Raw genomic sequence first — 22996 nt, 5'->3', positions numbered from 1 at the left:
TTTGGAGGTACCTACCTTCATATTTACATCTGCTCCGTTGCAGACCAGAAGTTCTAAACACAATGCCCCATGTGTCGACGCAGCAGCAAAGTGCAAGGGTGTAAAACCTTTCTCGTTCATTTGATTTACATTAGCACCACAGTCTATGAGTTCATTCACTACAACGTCTTGCCCATTGTAGCAAGCTACATGTAAAGGGGTATTTCCATAGGCATTTGGTTCATTCATCTGTCAGAGAAAAAAAAACCACAAGATTAGTTAGCTAAAAAATGCCTGTGTTCCTACAGCATTAATTATCATTAGGAAACAAATGTCGTAAGACAGAATTTCTTCATTATGTTCTAGGACACTTCAAAACCAGAAATTAAATGCAAGTTCCGGATGAAATTCTTTGATTAAATATTACATAAGAGTTTTGTTTTATTTTGTTTTTAATCTGGGAGAACAAAAGTAATGATCTTAATTCATCCTTATGTCGTGCTACCCTCTCTGGTTGTGAGAAAGGAACATTTTTTAAATGTGGAAATAAAAAGTTTTGACACCTATGCAGTCGGCTTCACATATCTAACCTTAAGCCCTAAAATACTTCAGGATACTGTGATGCTGTGGCAAGTACATTACTTTCTATATTTGAGCAGATGGTAAAAAATCATAGTAGAGAATTATTCCCTTTATTGGTTCTGTGGAGCAGTTACACATTTCTTTTATTCCTCCCTCTCTCTGCTTAAGCCTCCTCTAATCCATTTTTAGGGATTCCTTTCAGGTCTCATTCTCACTTTTCCCACCTCTTTTCTAACCATATGAGAGTTCTCTCAAGCTAGAGACTAAAAATTCTTTCTTCTACATTGCACATTCCTTTTTTTTTTTTGCCATATGTCATTGGTCTCTTTATATCATGCCAAAGAGTTTGTCCCTGAATATTCTCCTCTAGTTTACCACTTGTGTCCTCCCTCCCTATGCCAGGGATTCCCAGGATTAAATCCATTCCCTCTGTATTTCTTAAGTCAGGATCTATATTCTGTTCTATATTCATCACTAAGTTTTTAATGTTTTTAATTACTAAAACTATTTTTGTTCTTCCCTCGAGATGAGTGGACCCATTCCTCTGGTGCTGAGATCCCTCACTTTTTCCCAATAAATACATCAGGAGTTCTGGATTCCTCATTCTCCAAAGGACAAAGTAGATTAATTCCAATGTGGATAAACCTAACAAAGAAGACTTCACTCCAGTTGTCTCCACACCAATTTCCTGTAATGAAGTGTTCAACTTCACAGAACACACATATTAAAAGACCTGCAGGTTCTTCTGAGTTTAACAGAAATGTTGGATATAAACTGCTTCTAAAGTGTAACCTACACACTTACGTTTATAGGTGTCAGTGTTTAAGTATCCAAGTTGGAAATACTAAACTTAACAAACAAGACTCTTTAGTACCTATTTCCTTATTTTTGGGGAAAAAAAAAAGTTGCATACAACATGATACTGAATTCTGATCTCCAGCCATGAAGAAAATACAACTTCAGCAGCATTGCTCCAGTTGTAGAAGACTAAAACGTGACACGCAAGATACATTTCTTAGACAGTTTCAAAGTTCTCTAGCATATTTTCTACACGTAAGTACTATACAGACTTTCATTTTATTTTGCACTTTCTTACTATAGTATTAAAATTTCCCCTAAACTATAATATTTCCAAAACTAACATGATTTAGGAAAGTCAGTAACATCTACATTTTACAAAGAACTGATGCAAAAAGAGTTTAATTTCCTCAGGTCAACAAGGATGTGTATGGCAAAGCTAAGAACGGAACTCTATTTCCTGAGCTCTAATTCAATGCATTATGAGAAAAATCAGCACAAAGGAACAAAGAAACTACTAAGTATATTTTTTCAAATAAAAAACTGCAAAAAACTCTCAAGTTAACTTTACAGTTAGCTTTATAGCTTTTAGCTTTATAACCAAAAATAAGAATATTGAATGAAGATCCTTGAAAATATATTCTAAGCTCCTATTAAAAAATCATAAATAAACACTGTACTATAATACTAATAATTACATTTCAAAAACAAAACAATGGAAGAAATATATTGCTTGATTTCATTTGTCCTTACATCAACTCCAAGATCTAGAAGATACTTGACCACACTGATCATCCCACTGGATGCTGCAGCATGCAAGGGTGTATACGATTTCTTGTCTTTGCATGTTACTTCAGCTCCATGGGCCACTAGGAGTTTCACAACTTCAATGTGACCTAAAACAATAAAGACAGTGACATGAAGCTGCATTTTAGATTAACCAGAACAAATTACAAAATTAATAATTGCACAATTATTAAAAAATGAACAGACATTATTCATTTGAACCCAATGTGGAAAATATAGAATTGCATTTGTTTGCCTTTTTTTTTTTTCCCCATGTAGTCTCCAGAAGAAGGTATAATCACACAGAAAAATGACCCAAACTACCACAGTCTTTTCTACTGCAAAATCAACTTTAAAAAGTCTTGTCTTCTGCTCACTGAAGGGTTTTTTGGAAGATTTGAGGACTGGTGAGGTGACACAGCTTTGCAGATACTAAACATTTGCTGCAATTTTCTGTTAAAAAATTGAGAAAGAATTTGGCTATCAGGCCCCCAAAATTACCCATTTCCCTTACTTGCAAAACTTTAAGAACTTTATACAAACAGAACTTGAAAAACTTTATACTTTATATAGGAACCACGGCTGTATTTTCGAGACCGACTTAGGCCTTTCAGGAATCTTAGCCTTCTGAAAGCGGCAGCTACTCTCCAAAGTCACTGGGAGTGCAGGAGTCAAAAATACCCCAACTTGGGGCGGAGGGGATGAGTTAGAAGATCCTCAAGAGAAGAGGGAAAAGGGGAAGGGAGGGCAGAGCACCCCTGTGGGACGGCTGGTCTCCCACCCAGCTTTGGGACTGCTCTAGGGCGCTTAACACCAGGCTCTTCTTGCAAGGCAGAGCCCAGCCTTCCCGCTGACGGTGCCTGCAGGGCAGCACCAGCTTTCAGGCAGTCATCATGGGGTGCTCTCTGAGGGAAACTTATTTATTTATTTAAGGAAATTAGGAAAAAAATTTCATTCCTTCTCAGTTTTCAAATTAACTGCCAAACTGGTTACTGGAAACGCCAGAGCGAACGCCCCGCAGCCAGCCATGGCCCGAGACAGGCTGCCAGGATAACGCAGCACGCCGGGCTGCATCAGCCCGCCACACATTTTATGCTTTCCTTTGCAGCTGAGTCATGCAGAGGGGGATTTTTGCCTTTACCTTTAAAGCAACACTATCTTAGTTAACAAAGTGGTGGGAGCATGCTGAATAGTTATGTTTAACCGGTCACTATAAACTGCAAGGATGGATTTGATACACGGTACTTAAGGGCTTTATAAAAGTTTAAGATGTTGTTTTTCTACAGTTAAAAACAGTCAAAAGCCCGAAAAGGAACTGTCCACTCAACACAAAGCAACACACGCCAAGCTGTTCTAACAGCCATGCAGACAACGTGATGCACGTTCCGTGCTGCGTGCCCCCCAAAACACATAATTCCCCTTCACACAGCTATGCAGAGCAGAAACATATGGAATTGAAGCCTGCATTGTGAAGTGCTGCAGTATTTCACTTCTGAATTACTTTCTTATTGCAGGAGAGAAAAAGGAAGAATACATTAAACAAGATTATTCATGTCATGACCCAACTGTAAAGGAGAAAAGAACAAAAACAAGCCCTGAGCAAGGTAAAAGTGTGAAAGATACTGAAAGCAGTAAAAGGAAAAGAGATATTTAACAGGACAGTTGCAAAAAAAAGAAAATAAAAAAACAAAATAAAGCGAAGAACACACACACAAACAAAAATCCCTGACCTGCATTTAAAACGCAAGCAGCAATCAGTGGAAGACACCCAAAGAGAAGAGCGAGACGCTTCGGACAGCGAGCACTCGGGAGACCAAAGCACAACTGAGGGCTACGCTAACCACCCCACGAAAAAAAGTCCATTTTAGCTGCATTTAGCACTGCAGCCAGGCAGCAATGGAGCTGGGTGAAAAGCAGGAAGGAAGGGAAACAATGGGTATAATCCTATAAAGTTATTTATAGCAGAGTGACTAATAACATGACTTTTTTCTTCTTCTTCTATGGGCCATTTTATACAATGGAAATGCTTTAAAGTTGTCTTCAAAGAACTAGACCAGTGTAAAATGGCTTTAAATTGTGAGAGAGAAAGATTTATTCTGCAAAGAGAGCAGTTTTTGCACTGCTTTTGCGTGAATCCAGATTTGTGAGATCACTTTTACAACTATTAAGACCTAACAAACAAGCCTAGTTTTGCAAACACATGTTTGTGCATTGGTGAAGGCCAGAATTTTCAGGCCTCAGACCAAGGCATATTTCAGACAATGAACAACTCAGCAGCAGCCCACTGAAACCATTTTGCTGAAAGAAAATTTAAAGAAGAGAAGTTAATACGCACACACTGCTGCTCTTTCACTTAATATTGCTCAGGAGGTAAGATTAAAATCACATTTCCCCTTTGAAATTATTGCTTCCATTTACTGTTACACGGCAAGATTGGGAAACATTGCAGTTAGAAGACTCAATGCCACCACTTTTTTGTTTAATTAACAAAAAAGTTTTAATTTTTTTAAGACAAAAAAATCTCCTGCCATACAGACACATTGCAACACCTATGTTATACCTATGAGCAACTGTCTGATGTATAATTATGACTATTAATGCAAAACTACATATTGAGGAACTTTTTGCCTAAAATCAGACCTCAACAGCAAAGTTATCCTAGACTTAACTTTTAAAAACCAAGGATACATGCGCACAGTCTCATTTCTTCCTCTGTGAGGGAAAAACCACATTCATAACCTAGTGATAAAAATGTTTCAGGATATATTTTTCTTCTTTTCCAAGCTCTGTTTGAAATAATCATAATTTAAGAGTAGTGTCTCTAGGGTTAGTACAGAAATTGCTTTTCTATGCTTTAGGGCAATGTAAGGAATCCAAGTACTCCTGTAGCTGATAGGTTATTAATCTTCCAGTTTGATACCAGATATAGCAAAATTAGTTTGACTCTGGCAAGTGTCACTATTGAAATTATTTGCTTCATGCACTAAGTTCATATCTGTCAGAAAATCAAGGTGTTCCCTTTTAATTAACAGCAAAAGGCTTTCGCTTTCTCTGTTACAGTAACTTCAACAAAATGTTCGCTTCTTTAGATCAGCTGTACAGAGAAGCTGCTGCAAAGAACAGGACTATTCTCTTTTCTTAAACTTATTTCCATAAGATGGTATCTTAAGCCTATGTTTAAGCTATAGCTATTCATTTTCCATGCATTTACAGATTTAGGATGTTAGAAGCAAAGTCTAGAACCTCTAAACCTAACAGGAACAACAGATCACAGCCCGGTCCTTGTTCCACCTTTGTCTTAGCAGAAATTCCCAGGCACGCAGACCACACAAAACTCGTGTATGTTTTTATTCTTCTCTCCCTGGCTGAATAAAACCACAAGGCAGGAAGCTACAGTCTGCACTATGATCTAGACAATGGAACTGCTTTTTTCAACTGGCGTTTTCCCAAAGTAGATATTACAAATCAGCAGTGAGCAGCTAAGTTTCAATATCAATTACACATCCTGAAGTGTGTTTTTAGACATTTTCTGGAAGTACATGCCCTGTTGCTGTTTAGAGATCAGGCCAATGCCACTAACTCTTTACACATAAACCTGAGAAAATATTTTTTTAAAAAACAAAGACAGCTGGTGCCATGCTCTAGGAATTAAAAGTGTTTTTTGGCAATATAGAGTATCATGCAAGTACACAGGTGCCAGAGTTAAAAGAGGCATTATGAAAAGTTTTAGCTTCTGAACAGGTACAACACATTCTGCAGTGATGAGTGCCACCAGCAGCTACATGTGAATCCCCAAAGGGGATGATGAGCCCAAGCGCAGCAGCGTCTGCCAGTGCCCAACCACAACGAGGTCTGCACCCTCCCTGAGGTGCCTTGCAGGGCTTGCTCTGTTTCTGTGAGGCTTGGGATACAAAGGTGGTTGTTTGCTATAGCTATGCTGAGGAAAGCAATTCCTACTGCTTAATGTAATGAAAGCTTGACATGCAATGCATCTAAGCAAGTATATCGTTCTGACAGTATTGCCAGCACATCAAAAATACCATGTGAGAAATAGCTATGAGCTCCTGAATAAAAATGACAAGCCAAGAATTTTAATTTTAGAATTTATACAGCTTTCTGTTAAAATACAATCTCCCAGGTTGGCATAGCCATCCTCTTGTTGAGGTCTCCTGTATCTGTTTTCTCTTCACTCAGCTCTCCCAGGAGTTATTTAGCTTTATTGAAAAAGTTTTCAGATACAATTAGACTTCTGCTGAGCTAGGAACATGTCTCTTTAAAGAATAAAATTCTTTGCCTTAGTTTTCTTTTTTCAAGCAAATTAACATGCTGATTTTCCCACCACAAAAACACATTACCAAGGCAATTTAAAGTACACTGCTAATGGTTTTCTGGCAGATACACAGATAATCTCAAAACGTACATATTTTTCTCAGAAAGGCATAAAACTAATAAGCAATAGGTTTTTTTTTTTTTTTTTACTATCACAATAATAATCAATGGCAAATATGTACGTACCCATATAGGCTGCCCAGTGGATAGCTCGTCTATCTTTCTTGTCAAATGCATTAATATTGGCCCCTCTAGACAACAACAAGCTGACCATCTGAGTTAAAAGGAAAGAAAACGATCTACTCATACGGAAAAATCATTTAAAAGTTAGACAAAGAAAATCACACAGGAGAAAACAAATATAATTGAATCTATTTAAAACACTTCTATTTACTCTGGTTTTGAATATTCTGAATGTTTAAATAAATTAGCTGACCACACTGGTGGGAATAATGAAGTGACTAATAAATAGTCTAAGCAAATTAATAGTCTAAGTAAACAAACCATTTCTAAGTTAAAATATGGCAAAGCTGTAGGATATCTGAGATCATTTGGGTTTTATTAAGGGATGCACTAAAGGTAATCAGGAAAAGCAAGCCTACTGCCAATTCGTCTCCATTTACAGATACACATACAATTACAATGGGAATAGGATTTTTTCAGGGCTTACTTATCACGGGTTTAATAACTAGTGAGTTTTGGTATATTATATGTATTTCCTCCACTTTCAGTGGCAACACATTCTGTACATTCACTACCTACTGAACAGAAAAATACCTTGCCTTATCTGTTTGAAACGTATCCTCTACTAGTCAGAACTCCAGCTAACTCACACAAACACATTTGCCAAAAAAGGGGAACACCATAATGACCTTCCAGCTAAGTGCTGCCATGTGTATTTTCTATACACTACATTATTAAACTACATGCAGATAAATACAAAAGAAAAATTCAAATATGAAATATAGGTTTGTTTTCCTTGGTGGGTGGCAGGATGGACAACTTGATTTGTACCTCAGAAATCAAGTATTAGAAATAGGGTAGACAGAAAGATGACTGTGAAACAAGCTAAGAAAAGTAACACATACCTCAACATGTCCACTGAAGGCTGCATGATGTAATGCAGTTCTACCTGCTCGATCAGACACGTTTACATTGCTTAGGAGAGGCACCAAAGCTTCAGCACATTTCACAGCTTTATTTGCAGCTGCTATATGCAGGGGGGTCTGCCAGTTTTTATCACGAGCATTAACATCTGCTGAATGCTTTAACAACACCTGGACAGCATCCTGAAAAGATTCACAGAAAGAACAACCTACTTCAGTACAGGTTTGAAATGCTTTATATGCCTTAAATCCATGTACAACATATCAGAATTTAACTACTTTTTATTTTTTAAAACCATATTCTCATGTTTTGAGATTTGTAGTTTATCATACAGCCAGACTTGGGGATGTTCTCCAGGACACGAGTGATACAAATGAGTCAAATCAGTCATGGATTCCAACGAGCCAACCATTTCCAGGTGCTGTTTCAAGTTCCTCGTACAGATTGGTAAGTGGTTTTGCCATTACACTTAACTCCCAAAGCTCAGTGAAGCTCCTCAGGATTTTCTCCATTGCTATGGATTAATGGATTTGAACTTACAATCCATTTTCATCAGTTTGTCAGGCACTTATTTTTAACTGTCAAAGACCAGAAATGGCAAAAAGGCATGGACAGCTTCTTAAATGTACATTTAGAGAGTCACCGCAGCATGAAGTGCTACTGCACGACTTCCAGCTCAAACACTGGGTACAAAAATAAACGGTTGGTACTTCAAACACACAAGCACTTCCTGGATATCTCAAACTGCACTGAGGTACAAGAGCTAAGCGTTACTCTCACTCACAAATAGAATGTTAAATAACACTGAAATACATTTATTGTTGGACCTACAATATAAAAATGATAATTGCTTCTGTTTTCGAATGCAAATAACATAAAAGTTAAAATGCTCTCTCATTAACTTGTGATTTAAATGAGGAATGAAATAGTTTCTGTTCTATGAGAAATCTAAGTAGATTTAATATTTTAAAGTCAATTGATAATCAATAAATTCATATTTTCAAGTTTCGGCTTTTTTTTTGAACCAAACATTAGGAAAATTATCATTAGAACAAGAAAATTTTAGAAGAGCTATTGTTCCACTTTTGGAAGGAAGCACTGCAGTATTACTATATAAATAATTTATCTTATATTCTTCTATATGCATGCACTAAATGAATCTCAAAAGTCAGCGAACCAGCTTCCTTTCTGTTTGGTTTTTGCAACACACAGCAGGCACACAAAGAAAGGAGAGCAAAATCCTTAACTCCAGGTACTTCCAAGTTATGTCCTTGCCTGACTGCAACTGCCCTTGCTTCAAGGGTAAATCCAGGTAACGTTACATATGCTGAAGCCCTTATCAAGGCTCCTTTTGTTACAGCTTTTTCATCTAAAGCCTAAACCAGTCTGAGTTTGCTAGTAGAAAAACTGCTTGCTCAGAGCAACCACCTCGCCACCCTCCTGTACGGTCTCCATGTTTAGAAACAGCAAATTCAAGCATGCTCCCATCATTGCTTTTCAGAGAAACATCTTGATTGTTTTACATGTTTTGTTTGCCTTTGGTTTGTAAGGGCATGGCTACATTTCTTGAAGCTACATGGATACACTTCCTGCCTGCAGTGCTCTTCTCTGTGAGCTTTCCTGTTCCAGTGAGCTCTCCCTGTCCCAGGGCTCCAGAGAAACCCGGATTTGGTGCTTCAGTCAGCTCCCAAAGGAGCAGCCTGAAATACCTCAGAAAGAACAAATGGTATTTTGGAATAAAGTTGCCTTGGAGATTTGTTTGCAAACACCTTTTTGAATTACATGATCTCCATATCACATCCATATCAACATGCCCAGAGAATGCAAAGGCAAAAAAACTAAAACAAGGTTGTTCAGAGAGAGTGTGTGGTTTGCATGTTTAAAGCTCAATGTTTGGGGAAAAAAAAAAAAAAGAGAGGTTCAATGGTTCAGTTCTTCTTCTCCCCACAAATTTACACAGAATCTCTTAAAAAATAAACTCAGTAACAAGCTCAGCATTTCTCTATATTTGTTTTTGATTTCTCTGGATATTTAGAATTCTGATTAGGGCATCAGTGAGACAAGAACAATGATAAATCCATCTTTTATTACTAAATTCTTTTAATTGCCTTATTGTCCGTCTACAAAACCCACTATTTTTACATATTTCACTTATATTTATTTTCATTACTAGCTAGTGCAAATTAGGATTTGGTGCTCTTTTAATAAAGATGCTCATGGGCCTTGTAGGACTATTTATTTTCTCAATGCCTGAAGGGAGAAGCCTATAAAAAGCAAAAAACCTCAAAGCTTGTGCTGCACAAGCCATGTTAAATCCTGCTGCCTCTCTAGTTTCTGCATGCTGAACTATTCTGATTACCTTAGGCATAATAGGGCTCGGAATACTGAATGTAGGAGCTTCACAGTGAAGACTAGAACTGCAAGTTTAGCATTTTCCCCCTCTCTTCCTACTCAGACAGATGATATGTACCCTCAATATGTTCTATACTTACATAATTAGACATTTGTATTTAGTTAAACAAACTGTTGCCAGTGTGATGAATCCCAAACATTTGGAGGAATTTCACTTTGTAAAAACTGAACAAAGACTGGAAGGTCATTTGAAGCATCTTGTTTTAACACGAGACTATCAAAAAAATCCCACCAAACTAAAAAACGTACCTCACTACAAGATGCCACAGCTCTGTGTAAAGGAGTCAACCATTTGCTGTCTTTGGCATTAACTCTAGCTCCTGCAACAAAAAATACAGAGAAATTGACAACACATTCGTAGAAAAAAAAATCTGAATATTCTCAAATACAAGAAGTACTGGAAAATAATTATTCTAGGTCTATTAATACAGCATTATGCCAAAAATGGAAATGAATTCTTTTCTCCAAATCCAAATCCATTTTCTAAAGAAAACTCATACCGCTGCAGCTGTAATACTCTTGCAAAGTGTATTCATCTTTTTACACTAGGTAACCTTCTGTATTTCCAAGTGCACATAAAAGAGCTGCTGGATAAGACGGAACGACTCCCAGCCTTCATTCAGCAACAGAACAAAATTCTCTGACCTTCCTACTATAGCTAGGGTTTTCCATTAAAGCGGGGACAGAGGCTGCGCTTATTCCCCAGGCCTTGAGCTTCCCTGGGCCGCGTCACGTTGCTGCCTGGACACAGACATGGGCTGGTGCTGCTGCTTCTCGGGGGCTCCTCGGGACAGAGTCCCCTGCTCCACGGTGCCACTCAGGCTGCATTGGCACCTCCTGTCCCCCTCTGCCCCCTGCTCGACCGCAGCAGCCCTGTCTCCACGCTGCTGGAGGGAGACCCCAGAACCAGCCCTCCTGCACGAGAGAGGAGGCTGAACAAACATTTGCACAAGCCTTTCTTTTTCCCTTCCCATTTTTTTTTCTTAAAAATAAAGGAGAATGCACAGATTTTTTTTTTTTCCCCAAAGGTATCAACTGAATTACCTCTCACCTCCCAGTGAACCTCAAATGTGAAAAAGCTTAATTCATTTTTAATATACGATATTTATGCATACACATAAAGAGAGAAAAAAAGAGAGTATTACAATTATATTAAAAAGTATAAAGTATATAAAAATAACCTGTTAGGTTTTTATACATCTTAATTTGCAAAATTAATTCTAATAAAACTAATGAAAACTGATTTTTTCTTCTACAAGACAGAGAACTTACAAGGATGTGGTTTCTTATTAAACAAAATGTTATGTTAGGTAATTCCCATTTGAGTATTTTTTGTAACTACTATTGGAGGTCTAATAAAAGATACATTATGGAGGTCTAATAAAAGATACCACCTCTCAATTAAAACCTTGTCCTGACTATATTCCAGGCACAGTAAACTCCCCCCTTTTGCTTATTAGTGAAAATTTCCATTTAACTGAAAACCAACATGTATTGGGAAGCTCCAAGAAAAAGTCCTGTGCAGCTAGAGAACACACATGCAAGTTGCAGTCTGCCACAGACAGAGCTCAAGAAGTTTCCAAACGTCATGAGAAACGTCTTGCACATTTTGGTGATCCTTCCCAACGGGCAACAACCTGAGTATAATCAGTAACTACGAATATATGCAGTACAGATGTACACATCTGTAATTATTTTTGTCTTCCATGTTGTTTTTTTTAACCACACCCCATTTTTAGCGAATAAAAGCAAAAGCCAAAATGATGGTCAACTGGGCTTTGCATCTACAGCCAAGAACCAAGAAAGGGGGACAGCCAGAGCCTAACCCATTTCTATTTCCAGCAAGAGAAAGGTGTTATTATCCAAAGCCTCCCTCACATCCCTTTTGTAGCTCTCCCTAAGTGGTATGCTGCATCTGCACACTAAAACAGCTAGTCCAGGAAATGAACAAAACAGTAGTCACACAGAAAAAAATGGAAAACTAAGAGAAAAACAAAGTAAGAAGCCCTAACCAAACTAAAAAGGAGTTTATAGCTCACTAGTCTTTAAAGCTAACTCCCAAATTGCAAATAACCTGATCTGACGGTATCACTGTCTTGACGTGCAGCTGCCTCTGGCTTATTTGCCATACATCATTTGGATTGCAAAAGCACATAAAGCTTTAAATAAGACCAAGATCTTTATGGAAGGGAAATGCCTATGCCGGGAACAACCAAACACCTACTGATACTTGCGTAATATCAGCTTTCTGAAAACCAAAAAATATTAGGTCAATTTGAAAAAAAAAAATCACAAATCTGATTTAGTTGACAGACTAGGTGAGATAATCCATGTAACTAGGATATTAGCAAGAAAATAAGTATTTTTAAACAAGAAACACAAACCAAGTTTGCTTTTTGCTCCAAAAGTATAGGACCAATTTTCTAGTATCAGAATTAACAGAGAAGACAACAGTGAACTCCAAGACTTCAGCCCTGGAATTCACAAAAAATAGAACAGAAGATATCAAAGTGAATAAAAGGAAGTAAAGTAAAAAGCTCACAAAGAAATAAGGAAAAATATATTATATTTGGAAAGTAAAAATATTTTAATGTGGAAAAAGGCAAGAAATGCAATAAAATATCAGCAAGATATATCTCACGCTCTTTAGTCGACCTGAATACAGAAAGTGAAATCTGATTAAAAAAAAAATAATACCAGGAGAGAAAAACAGAAATTATGACATCAGAATAAGTAGAAGAGAAGCAGGAGGCACCTGGTGAAGTTTACGGCTTCTCAGAAAGATTCCTAGGAGGCAATTCAATGCCTTCTGCATGCGGGCAAAAAAGGGCTAAAGGAAGAGCTAGATTCACCTCTGCTGTTAGTTTTAAGATACAAGTTTCTTTACAGGATTTTAAAGGAAAGCCCTGTGCTGCACTCAACGTTACTCGGTCACCAGCCGTCGTCGTGGGTCTCCCTAAGAAAACAGCCGAGGTCGGGCGAGCTGCCGCGGGTGCCCGACGCGGCTCGGCAGGGAAGGGCCCCTCTCCAGAGCAAGGACGGGGCAGCTACCGCAGAGCCCGCGGGAAGCGCTCGGAGATGGGGCCGGCTCTGCGGGTGCAGCCAAGACATTCCCTGGCACGGCCGGCACTGCCGCGAAACAAAGCCTGAAATCGCAGAGGAGAGGGCGAGGGAGCACAAAAACATGCGGCACTAGAGGTTCTCCCGTGGCAACTTCATCCCACGCTAAGAGACTAAAGCAAAGTATCTAAAAGGGGCAAAATGTTCTGATACTGAAAAAAAAAAAAGAACAAAAATTCAGCAAAACACCTGTCCTCCCCAAACAAACAAACCAGCCCCAGACTCCACCTCCAGAAGTCATCCTCCAACGCTACAAAGAAGTAAGACATCCCAGGTGCAGGACAGCTCATACATATCAAACAAATATAATAGCTATACTCTATACGCTTTCTTTTCAAATAAATAAAACATTTATAGCTTTTCTGAAAAAGAAAAAAGAGCAAAGCTGACGTTTAACAAAAGATGTAGATCTCAGGCCGACCTACATAACAAAGAATTATCAAGTTTGCTTTTTCACACAGATAGCAACAGCTATTAGATGAGTACCAAAGTTGTTAGATCAAAATGTAAAATTTTCAAGTGGTAATTGGAACAAACCAACTACGAAAAAATTACTTATGCACTATTAATGTAGGAAGGCCATGGGGATCAGAAGATCTGCAGCTCTGGATACGTTAATCAAAAAGAATATCTGAAACGAACATGAAAGATACTTTCACCCTTAAATTTCTCCAAAAGACACGCTGCCAAGAACGATTTACATTTCACACAACAGCTTCTCCAGTCTCCCATCCAAGGACCTTGCCCCCCATGGGCTCCTCTTCACTCCCCGGCACACGGATCTCAGGAAAATGGTCCCATTTCCCTCCCTTCAGAGGCTCCCCAGGAGACACGGAGCTCCTGCAAAGCCAGCTCCCTGACAGCCTCCCTGACCCAGCAATGCGCCTGGGTTTTACAGTCTCGACCATGTAAAGCTCTACCCAGATCTTTGCAAACAGAGCTTAGACAACACATCACACCTTTGCAGAGTATCTTTCACACTCTGCAGGTTGCTTAAAGCCAATTTCAGCGCGTGCACACACAGCCCACAGCAGCGATGCAAGGGACCCCGTGAAGAAGCTGCACCCACTGTAGTAACCCCAGGGCTCCTTACAGGCTCCTCCCGGGCTGCGTAATTCAAAATGGGCCAAGAAATGCTGAAGTTCTTGGGAAACTTGGCCCTAAAACTTCAGGAAAGCACGACGTTAATGACATGGAGTAGACAGGATCTTCCTTCAGCATTTAAACCTGTTCATGGCATTTTAACCTCTTCCAAGAATCTACCACTGTCCTTCACTAACTGTTGAAACAATCCTTCATCAGCTTAAACAGAGGTATTAAGCGTGAAATTTCTTATATTCTTCTAATTCTGCAGAGCTTGTGGAAGAATGTTTGGAGGCTTTGCAACCAAGGCACCAGATACAACACTCGACACAAATAACCATCGCCTCTGCTTAAACATAAAAATTCATTACATGAATGACACTCCCCAAAAGAGCCCCTTATGAGCACTAAGCAGCTTAACTTTTCTATCTTGGTGTACTCTTTAACTGAAATATTAACCAAGGTCTTTCTTCATCACCAGCTTTCCTAGCATAGCCTAGTAAGTTTGCCCATCTAGTCAAAGCTGACATCCAGAACATTTTCCTCTTCAAACTGGGAAGCACTACAAATCCATTTTCCCTCCTCATTTCCTTCAATCCTCAATCACATTTTACAAAGTTGCATTTATAAAGCTGAGAGAAACGTTTTATTTAACAAATCTAGCACAGCAGCTACGGTGTATTTGCTTTTAGAAAATTTGTTTTCCAAGAAACACATTTTCCAGATGGCTACATGCACTGATTTATAGTATGGACCTGGAAATCCCTGATTAGATCAGTCCCTACCTGGCAGTTGAACACTGAAACGCCAACAGCCCCCAACATCTGGAGGAACGTTTCTGCAATCCAGCTGCTATTTTCCTCATCTCATTTTCCTTACGCTTGAACAAGAGCTAGTGCCTCCTCCCTTCTGCCCTTGGAGAGATGCAACGAGGGCCTGAGCAGGAAATGCTGCAAGAAACTGCCACGCAGCTCCTTCCTCAGCTGCCAACTGTCCCAAGCTGTAGGGAGCTGTAATTCACCACATCGTCTTTTTGCCATCACTCTGTCTTCCTGAGAGGGTCTACACCAGAATCCTTCTAATTTGTATGCTCCCATAGAAAATTAATTTATTTAACTCTCAAATGATTTACACAACATTAGTTGGAAATGGATGTAGAAACCAAACACCATGGAACTGCTGAGACACTTCCACATTCACTCATGGGCTTCCCTGAGCTGCTGATTTGCTTCCCACTGCTCTGTTTTCAATCTGGGCTTTTAGGCTGTCAGGGACAGATTTTCCCCTATTATTGCACAAGAAGTGCTAGGGATTGTACAGTACCACAGTATGTGCAAACAAAGCAAAGGTGGTTTCACTCATTCAATACAGACACCTACATTCAACATTTGTTCCTGATCTGTTCCTGATTTGATCCTGAAAAACTGTTTATTTGGGAGTAAGAAATGTATATTTTAAGGTTTTTGTTGTTGGTAGCTTTTTACAATGAAATCTAAACCTTGCCTATGAATGATCCATATTTTAAAACGCTCTCAAGAATGATCTTGGCAGAAATTAGGAAGAATGCCAGTATAAAATCCTTTAGGAAAACAATTTAGGAATCACTTTAATGATTTTCCTAAGAGTAAGTATTAGCTTAGGAAGTATTTCCCCTTTAAATCGACTATTGTTTACCCAGGGAGGAAGGCCCTGTGAATACTTAAGGTGGCAGTCAGAATTTCTCAGACTATGCAGCTTTCTTAGAGAGAAAAATAAGTAGAAATTCAAGAGGAGATATCAGAAGGATCTCTCCTCTAATCAGAGGGAGAAGAGGGTCATATTTTTATCAATAATGTGGCTTGTATGAGACAGAGTAAACACAATGTTGTCTTCTTAGTTTATGTGTGTGTGTGTGTGTATATATATACTCTTATTAAGGAAAATTTAGATGTATGCTTACTATAAACAGGAGTGGGCAGGGTAATCCCACACAAACGGAGTCTCCAAGCTCTGCTCCATCCCGTAATTCTGCATTTCAGAGACAAACATGAGTTGATCAGAGTCAGAGGTGATGAACTTCACCTGCATCCTCACAAGCCAGTCTCACTTTTCCTCTTTTTTTCTCTCCCTCAGGAAGGTTAAAGAGTGTGTGAACCACTTTCTTCCCAGTGAGTGTGTGTTACTGCTGCCAGAGGGCAGCTAGAAGCAGGAGATGGCAGCTGACACCATCGCTAATGGCAGAGGAAGTGGCTTTAAGATAGAATCTGTGTAAAAGGATCCCCTGTGAAACCCTTTTGCATTTGGGTACACTTGCTAGTCTAGCAATTCCTCCTGTATTTTTGCAGCATTTTTACTGCTGAACTGCATGACTGTTGTTGTATGGACTTGTATTGGCAGGGTTTCAGAATTAAAAGAAAGAAAGTTTATTCAAGCAGGATGATGTTGTCCTCCAAAATCTACCTTGTTGGTACTGTAATAACAGCTTTCCAGCTGATTCTTGCCTGGTTCTTGCACTTTGCAGCTGCCTGGAGGAAAGCACAAGAAACAGCCTGGGGCTGCCAAGTCTTCGCTGGGTTGTGCTGACCTCACGCTCGGGCACGCTGAGCAACATGCGGAAAAAAATAACGTTTTTGACTGCACAGATTTCATTTGATTCAAAATATAAGTTAACCCAACATATAAGGGCATTTTGGGTTAAGCAAATGAAAATGCATTGTTAGTATTTACTTATCAATTCATTACGATAACTAAATGTATTGAAAACAACAGCTTGTTTCAGCTCATTTTCATGAAAGGCACTGAGTTCAGTCAAGATACTAATGATATTGTCTGTATGATATTTTAAAAGAAAATACATTTAAAAAGTTACTAGTCCGCAGAATATAATCAGGGCTCATACTAATCTGTCCTGCTGCTCATATCAGCTGCCTGCAGCATAGACTGTGATGGCATTATGGAGAAACTGTAGGATGCTACTCATCATATCATGTAACACTAACTGCATAAAATACAACTCACTGTATCAAGCGCAGAAAAGTAAAACCACAAGTGAGTATTTGAAATTCCAGTATTCGAGAACAAACTAGAGCAACATTTTTTAAAAAGCCGCACTGCAAGCCCCTCTACAACAGCTCACTTGAGGGTCTCACTGAAAGAAGAATTTGATACTTTCCTTACCAAGACCTTCTCGAAAGCACAAAGAGTTGGATTAATTTAACTTCCAGGCAACTGAACGTTAACATTCAGTTAACGAACTGTTTAAGTTCGGTTACTTGGGTTACTTTTCTACTACTCAGCAGTAGAGGTGCAGTGTTATTATGCAAGGTAATGATGTATTTATGCATCACAGTTGTACATACATTGCAATCATGAATCTTTGATAGAGACTATGACTCTACAGAGCAATATGAAAAGAGAAAATTATGAATTTGAAGCAACTAAAATGTATTTTACCAACACTCTGTAGCCAACCAGCTTTACAAGCCTTACTTACTGTTAACCCCCTTACCTATTCTTTTGCTTATCTATTTGCTTTATTCTAGCTACAATCTAAAGGGGAAGGATACTTAAATATTCACACTTCCACCAACCATAGGGGTATAAGGATTAGCTAGCAAAAAGTTCAAATCCTCAGAGGGCAAGTTGATAAGCTAACTTTTCACTGATTTTAACAGATTAAAAAACATAACAAAAAAACACACATACAATTCATAGGTCAAGCCGCAAACTAGAGCTGATGAAACAATTTGCTTTCCTGTTTGCAGTCTGCATCCAAACCAACAGCTTCAAGCTCAGGTGAGAAAAAAAAAAAAAAAGGAGCAACCATGAAGTCTGTCAAGTCACTCAAATATCTAAAAACTAAATAAATGTGCTTGCAAGACTGAAACCTTCTACACAAGTGTGCAGGTAGGCTGAAATTGTTATATCTTCAGAACATAATATGCAGATCTCTTATCTATCATAAAATGCTACAAAATTATTGCACATTTCTGAAAGGAACCTGGTGAAAGTGGTCTGTACTGCCTTAATTCAATTCCTTGTGTATTACAATATGTCCTTGAATACATGCCCTCAGATATTACAATAAGTCAATTAGAAGCCATACACAATTCCTACATACAAACTTAGAGCATAAACGAGGTATTATTAATTTAACAAACCATCTCTTCATTGTGCAAAAGGAGGTCTTGCAACATGACGAACTTTGTTCTGACTTTGCTGTAATAACAATGTTCGTTTGTTCTTTTATGCTCATGTATTCTGATGCAGTATAACATTACGTATCTCCGTCTCAATGCAGAGATTTTATCTCCAAAAGAATCACAATACACTAATGTTGCACATCTTCATGAAATGATGATAATACACTTAACCTCAGATCCATCTGTGTGAATAAAGAGATTGACTTTAAAATATGCAACCCAAGATTTTTGTTCTGAGACAGCTAGACTACTGATTTCCCAGCGAAACACCTAGCGGAGTGCTTCACATACAGGGGCAAGTGCTCGCACTTCACAAACTGCGAGATCTGAAAACCAGCATTTATAAATGAGGACTGAATTGGTGACCCTGCTTTAGAAGCGCCCGCTCAAGCTACTCGTGCAGTATCACGGGGTGCAGGCAGGCCCACAGGGACGCGCGCTGCCCGCGTGCACCACGGCCTGTGCAAGGGAGCAGCCGTGCCCAGAGCGCCTTTGCACGCTGCAGTCAGAGCCGCCCGCGAAGGCCCCGCGCGGCGCAGCGCGACGCGGCGCTGCTGCCGGAGCAGGACGCAGCCAGGCCAGGCCGCCGCGGCCTGTGCCCGGCTCCCAAACCTCTGCGTTGGCCGCTGCTCCGTGGGTTGTGTTGTACAGGTACAGCTCGACTTTATTTCACTCGCACTGTGTGACACGCGGGTGGCTTCCCAGCTATCTCCAGACACAGCAGCAGTGCACGTGCTCTCCTCCACGCAACTCCTCAATGTGGGGCTGCCCCTATAGTCTGACCATCTCTGTTCTTCACCTCCCTCCTAGGTTCTCCAGCTTTTCTAACACTCTTCTCCCTGGCTGTGTGCCCAAACAGCAAGACTAATCTTTCTTCCTCTATAGCCCCCCTCATCAGCATCTTCTTTCATTGGTACCTGAAAAAAACAGTAACTCCCATATCCTAAATCCTGACCCTGAGAGAGAAAAAGACTCAAGAGTTCTGTTAACAGGAGGCAATTCACCCAAGATAGTCAGGAACTGCAGTACCAGAAACATATGACTACACCTTTGCAAAGATTAGGAAATGGCTAAATTCTTATCACTGTGAAACTCCCCCCCAAAAGAAATATCCCTCCCAAATCTGAAATTCCTTTTCAGAAGAAAGGGGTCATTATAGATTCTCAAGAATCATTGAAATTTTGGTTATCTCTCGATAAGGAATAAGAGCAGGCTTTTCCTGACCCACCTTGTCAGGAACATAATTGCAGTCTTCTGGAGAAATTTTTCTTATTTGGCCTAAAAAAATTTTTCAACATGGAATACTTCAAATGAAAACATAATTTGCTAAATTATGAACAAATTAAATCACTGCATTATAATGAAATCTGTCTTGCAACTTCAATTAAGTTAAAGTTTGGAAGTGCCTCTTACAATCTTAACAGTAGTATTTCATTAAAGCAAAATTTGTTATTAAAGATAGAAATGAGGTGGGGGAAGAAATAGTTTCTTTGCACAGGTAATGTATGCCCTTAAGCAGAAGAAAGATTTAAAAAGTTGTACTGGACATTTGTGAGTTCTAATCTTGCTATTTAACCTCAAAGCAGGTCCCTATATTGAATTAAGCCTTGAGCTACCTGATGGGTGAGCTTGTCCAGGGCCGAAGAAAATCTATTCAATATCTGAACTCTGAAGTTGTGATTTGAGATTTTGGTTGTGGGTGGGCAAGCTTTCTGTTTGCTTTTAAACACTGAAATTAACAGCCGTACAGGACTTGTACTTGGTTTCATACAAATTTTAAAAAGTGACTTAAATTTTTTTCATAAGATCCCAATTATGTTCTGTGCATTTAAGCCAACTGAAAAAGAAATACTGAGAAAAATCATATAATCGACTTTGGCTACCACTGTCTTCATTAGCCTTTTTTTTTTTTTTTTTACACTGCAAGCTAGTTCAGAACAGTATCAGAACAATGTTACTAAGATCTACCTATAACGTATACACTATTATGTCTTTAAACCGCAATTTAAACTGCGTAAAGCTGATCAATACCTGTAATTGAGAAAGCTTTCTGTGAAAAATAATTTAGAGGAAAGCTGCACATTATTAAAACACTGATAAGTCTGCAAATCAGATTTTCAGGATAAACATCTTTAATTCCTAGGACAATAAATAACTCAACAAAAACTATACAAACTAAGATGTACATAAATATTTCTTGGATGTGCATAGAGGTTTTTTTTTTTCCGTTAATAGGAACAGAACATACCAGATAAAATAAGTAGTTCAATAATTTCTGCATCTCCCAGATAGGCAGCAGCATGTAAAGGGGTCCTTTTCTCATTATCCTGTGGTAAGAGGGGGGAAAAAAGGTTTTATTTAAAATAAAAAGTATGTTTCAGCATTCTGCATGAGTTATGAAAAAAACTGCATAAACAGCTGCATAAAAGAGTATCTTCTAAATAATGTACATTTTATATTTTAGAAAACATACTTACTCTAAAGACGTTAGCCACATTTATCAAGACAAGCAAGCTTCTCTAATTGACAGTTACACCTCTAAAGTCAACCAGTTTTATGTATTATGTATTTCCTGACATACCAATACTGCCAGACACTAGTCACATTGCAAGATTAACCCATCAGAGTTAGGAATGTAATTCACTGGCTTGCGAAAGCATGAGCTTGATGCTGTTTGATGCATCCTTTTTAACTGTGTAGGGCAGCAACTGATGTGATATGTATTTTGTTTGGATAGTTTAAGGTTATTTTCCACAGTCATTTTAAAAATAAAAAATTAGAAAGTTGGATGGAGTAGGGGCAAAAATATAGAAGCCAAATTTCAGCTGCTTGCTTTCCTTCTGCGAATGAGCAAAACATAGAGATGTAATTTATTTTGCAGAAAACACTTTTGATTAGTTCAGGCTGTTCTAATATCATTTGGAAGGTACCTATGAACTTAGATGTATGCAAGATATTGATGAAGATAGCAATCACTTTTGAAAGACCGGGACAGAATATTTCTCAAGCCTTCAAAGATCAGTTTACTGCTTAAGCAGAAATACAAGGCAGTGCAACTTTCACATGATGGTGAACAACAAAAGAAACAGACGAACGCCACGAATGAGCAAATGAGCCAATTTGCTCTTAGGGGGCAAGCTGGAGAAAAATTAGAAAAATGGACCACCAGGAAGCACCCTGGTTCTGGCCTAAGCTTCATTGAGATTTCTAAATCATTTCAGTAACATTTCAAACGCATGGGGGAAGGGAGATAACAAGCACGGAGGAATGTTATGTGCTAAACCATTTCTATTAGTTATCTGCTGTCCCAACTGCCACAGAACCAGCACAATGTTTCAGTTGACAGTTTGCCACAAAGAGCTTTCCTCTCCTTTGCCAAAACCCTTGTGCTGGGGAAGCCTTGCTAGAAAACTACCGCACAGGTGCTCTGCTGAATTGCACAAAGTAGTTCAGATACGTACTCTCAGCAAAGGCATATTGCAAAGCACTTCTGCTTTTGTGCCTCCAAAAGAAAAACCTGCAGGTCTTTGTGTTTTCAGAAGAGCTTGCAGCATACAGGGAAAAAAATTGCAAGTTCATGGCAGGAGAGATCTAAGAGCAAAGGCAGAGTTAGACCTTAGACATCACTTCTAAAACATTTAATGAGGCAGTTTCAGAACTTAAGATCACTGGGGAAAAAAAAAAAAAAGAAGGAAAGAAAGAAAGAGAAAAAAGCACAAGGCCACCCCCAGCCCGACCCAGTATAGCCCTTTCCGAACTTAATTTTTTTCAGGTAATCAAAAACTTAGCAAGTGCCCTGCACTACAAACTACTCACTAATCACTGACCTTCAAGTATTTCTTCCTGAAACACGAGTGGTTCAATTTTCTAGTAGATTCAAGCCATTTTCACCCTAAAATCAAAATTCAACTAATGGAAACTGTAGAGCATCTTGAAACCACGAAAGTACAAAAATGAAAATAGCTCAAACTTGGGCAGTGCTTTCCCTTCAGAGCCTCTGTATTACAAAACAACAGAACGGCTGAAGGAACCTCTGGAGTCCAACTGCCCTAGGTGACCCAAGCAGGGCCACCTCATACATACTGCACATGATCGTATTTTGGTGGGTTCTGAATATCTCCAGAGGAGACTCCACAACATCTCCGGGCAGCTTGCTCCAGGGCTCTGCCACCCTTGCAGTCCAGAAGTTTTTCTGCATATTCATATAGAACTTCTTGTTTTTCAGTTCATGGTCGTTGCCTCTTGTCCTGTCACTGGCCACCACTGAAAAGAGTCTGGCACCATCCTCTTGCCACCTTCCCTTAAGGTTTTTATACACACTGGTAAGGTCACCTCTCGGCCTTCTCTTCCTCAGGCTGCACAGGCCCAGCTCTCTCAGCCTCTCCTCGTAGGACAGATGTTCCAGTTCCTCGATCACCTTTGCAGCCCTGTGCTGGACTCTCTCCAGCAGTTCTCTCCAGCACTCCCTCGTATTGGGGAGCCCTGGGACACCAGGGCTGAGTGGAGGGGCAGGACCACCTCCTGGGACCTGCTGGCAGCACTCCTCCTGACGCACCCCAGGACCATGGGTCTTCTTGTGGCACTGTTGGCCCATGGCCAGCCTGCAGTCCACCAGCACC

At 39.3% G+C, this 22996-nt stretch overlaps 1 protein-coding gene across 2 annotated transcripts in view; it reads right to left on the bottom strand.

The window, feature by feature from the left end:
* The window catches only part of ANKRD28 (ankyrin repeat domain 28), a 109164-nt gene that overhangs the window by 31905 nt on the left and 54263 nt on the right, over positions 1-22996 (bottom strand). For both annotated transcript variants that reach the window (XM_088521169.1, XM_088521168.1), the window contains exons 3-8: positions 20626-20704; positions 10243-10313; positions 7563-7763; positions 6661-6748; positions 2113-2255; positions 16-228 (exon numbers count right to left, since the gene is read on the bottom strand). In XM_088521169.1, the coding sequence (XP_088377295.1) occupies positions 16-228; positions 2113-2255; positions 6661-6748; positions 7563-7763; positions 10243-10313; positions 20626-20704 (795 nt within the window). The remainder of the gene's footprint in view (positions 1-15; positions 229-2112; positions 2256-6660; positions 6749-7562; positions 7764-10242; positions 10314-20625; positions 20705-22996) is intronic.

Source organism: Tinamus guttatus, unplaced genomic scaffold (genome assembly GCF_059628265.1).
Source record: "Tinamus guttatus ecotype Peru unplaced genomic scaffold, ASM5962826v1 Tinamus_guttatus_pri_ptg000115l, whole genome shotgun sequence".
In the NCBI taxonomy this organism is placed as follows: domain Eukaryota; kingdom Metazoa; phylum Chordata; class Aves; order Tinamiformes; family Tinamidae; genus Tinamus; species Tinamus guttatus.
This window is presented reverse-complemented; position numbering and strand designations above follow the sequence as displayed.